The sequence below is a fragment of the Momordica charantia genome (genome assembly GCF_013281855.1).
Source record: "Momordica charantia cultivar OHB3-1 chromosome 9 unlocalized genomic scaffold, Mcharantia_2.0 BLBB01000009.1, whole genome shotgun sequence".
Taxonomy (NCBI): domain Eukaryota; kingdom Viridiplantae; phylum Streptophyta; class Magnoliopsida; order Cucurbitales; family Cucurbitaceae; genus Momordica; species Momordica charantia.
Genome location: NW_028275167.1, coordinates 13786699 through 13788314, shown reverse-complemented (window position 1 = coordinate 13788314; position 1616 = coordinate 13786699). Strand labels below are relative to the sequence as shown.

The 1616-nt window shown below is 33.6% G+C and overlaps 1 protein-coding gene across 1 annotated transcript; it reads right to left on the bottom strand.

Moving 5' to 3' along the window:
* Positions 1 to 522: 522 nt before the first annotated feature.
* Positions 523 to 1375, bottom strand: LOC111023215 (cucumber peeling cupredoxin). The gene is made up of 2 exons (XM_022300601.2): positions 1109 to 1375; positions 523 to 1018 (listed from the first exon to the last, which is right to left on the bottom strand). The coding sequence occupies exons 1-2, from the start codon at positions 1284 to 1286 to the stop codon at positions 723 to 725; spliced, it is 474 nt and encodes a 157-aa protein (XP_022156293.1). The 5' UTR covers positions 1287 to 1375; the 3' UTR covers positions 523 to 722.
* Between the last annotated feature and the right edge of the window lie 241 nt (positions 1376 to 1616).

The following is a 1616-nucleotide window of genomic DNA, read 5'->3' as shown; positions in this document are numbered from 1 at the left end:
TTGAATCCTAAAATATGCTAGTTGTGTATTAATCTCAAAATAAAATTTTCAACAAGAAATTAAAACACGTATTAAAATATTATATATTTTATTTTTATTTAAAAGTATATACTTTCGGGACAAACCTGGATTTATTAAAAGAAAACACGACTTGGAATGTAAATTCACAATAATTAAAGTCCAAAATATTTACTTTAAATATTTATTTTTTCGTATCTTGTACATAAATAAAAATAACAATCCTCTCCTGTTACTAGCTCAATGACATTTTCTCAATAATTTTTTTAAAAATGTAGTGAGCAAGTATGCATATATAACACATCTGTTTACAGTAAGTTTAAAAATTGGGTCATAATTACAATATAATTCGGATAATGCTGTCGTGATAAATCAAAACTTGATAAAAGTACATAATTCAATGTACAATATAGAATTTCCTACCCACAGTATATATTGATCATACCAAGAACTAAAATAACACGAGTAGAAGAACCAACATAAACATACTTTAAAAATTAACGATTGAAAATATAATTTAAACGTTTATTCCATCATTTAATTGAGCAATGCGTCAAATTTAATCACACATCAAACATTTTAATAGTGGATTGAAACAAGTAATGAATGGGCCAAGTGAAATTGCAATACCTATCACAATTATTAGGATTTGAACAAAACAAAATAAAAATAAAAAAAATACAATTTTGAAATGAATAGCTATCTTAGAGAAAGAATAGCAAATTAGCTATGATGGTAATGAAGAGGAGCACAGACACTGCACCAGCTTCGACAGCAGCATTTGGCGTTCTTTCAGATTCTGGTAAAACGTTAATAGCAAATTTCATGCCTGCATTGCAGTCGTTTCCAGCAGTAGAGATGAAATAGTGACGGCCAGGACGATCAAATGAAATGAAAATGATGAAGTCAAAAACTATTCCTGACTTGACGCATCCATCAAAATCCACTTGAGATTGCGGCTGTGCAATGGTATGCGTCCCATTGGCTTTGGATCTGAATACTAAACAAATAAAACACAGGTACATTTGAGTAACAAAAAAGAGAAGCCAGTTTGAGAAGTACTAAAGATAGACAGAGATAGTTGACTTACTGAGCTTATCGTCGACAAAGAAAGTCCTATTGCGAGCCCAGTCGGAGAAGAATGTGGGGATCGGGGGTAGGTTCCAACCAAAATCGCCTCCAACGCGGTGGTCCACGGCAACGACAACGTGTAGGAGAGCTCCAATGAAGAAGAAGCAAGCAAGGGAAGGGCTCATGGTTGTAGTCATATAGTTTGGTTGATGAGTTGAGTTTAGAGGATTATTGATGAGAAGAATAATGGGAGAGGGAGTTTATATAGAAGTAGAAGGTGTGGGGGCAATTGGGTCAAAGGAGGGTGATAGTTTACCAAAGTTGAATGAATTTTGGATATTCAAATTTCAAACCACGACGCCCAATGCTTTAAACACTCCAACTTGCATGTGGACAAAACGCGTGGCTGCTTTATCTTCTGTTTTCAGAATACATGTGAAAGAGATGGGCGTCCATGGATTTCTTCTTATTTTAATATCTTTTCTTCACCCACATTTTGTTACATTCGCCAAGTGTATATTATTATA

What these genes read in the sequence shown, in the direction of transcription:
- LOC111023215 (XM_022300601.2), bottom strand. Translation starts at nt 1,286, where the DNA reads ATGACTACAACCATGAGCCCTTCCCTTGCTTGCTTCTTCTTCATTGGA. An exon ending in CTTTGTCGACGATAAGCTCA is followed by an intron (nt 1,019 to 1,108) that starts GTAAGTCAACTA and finishes TTATTTGTTTAG; the next exon opens with TATTCAGATCCAAAGCCAAT.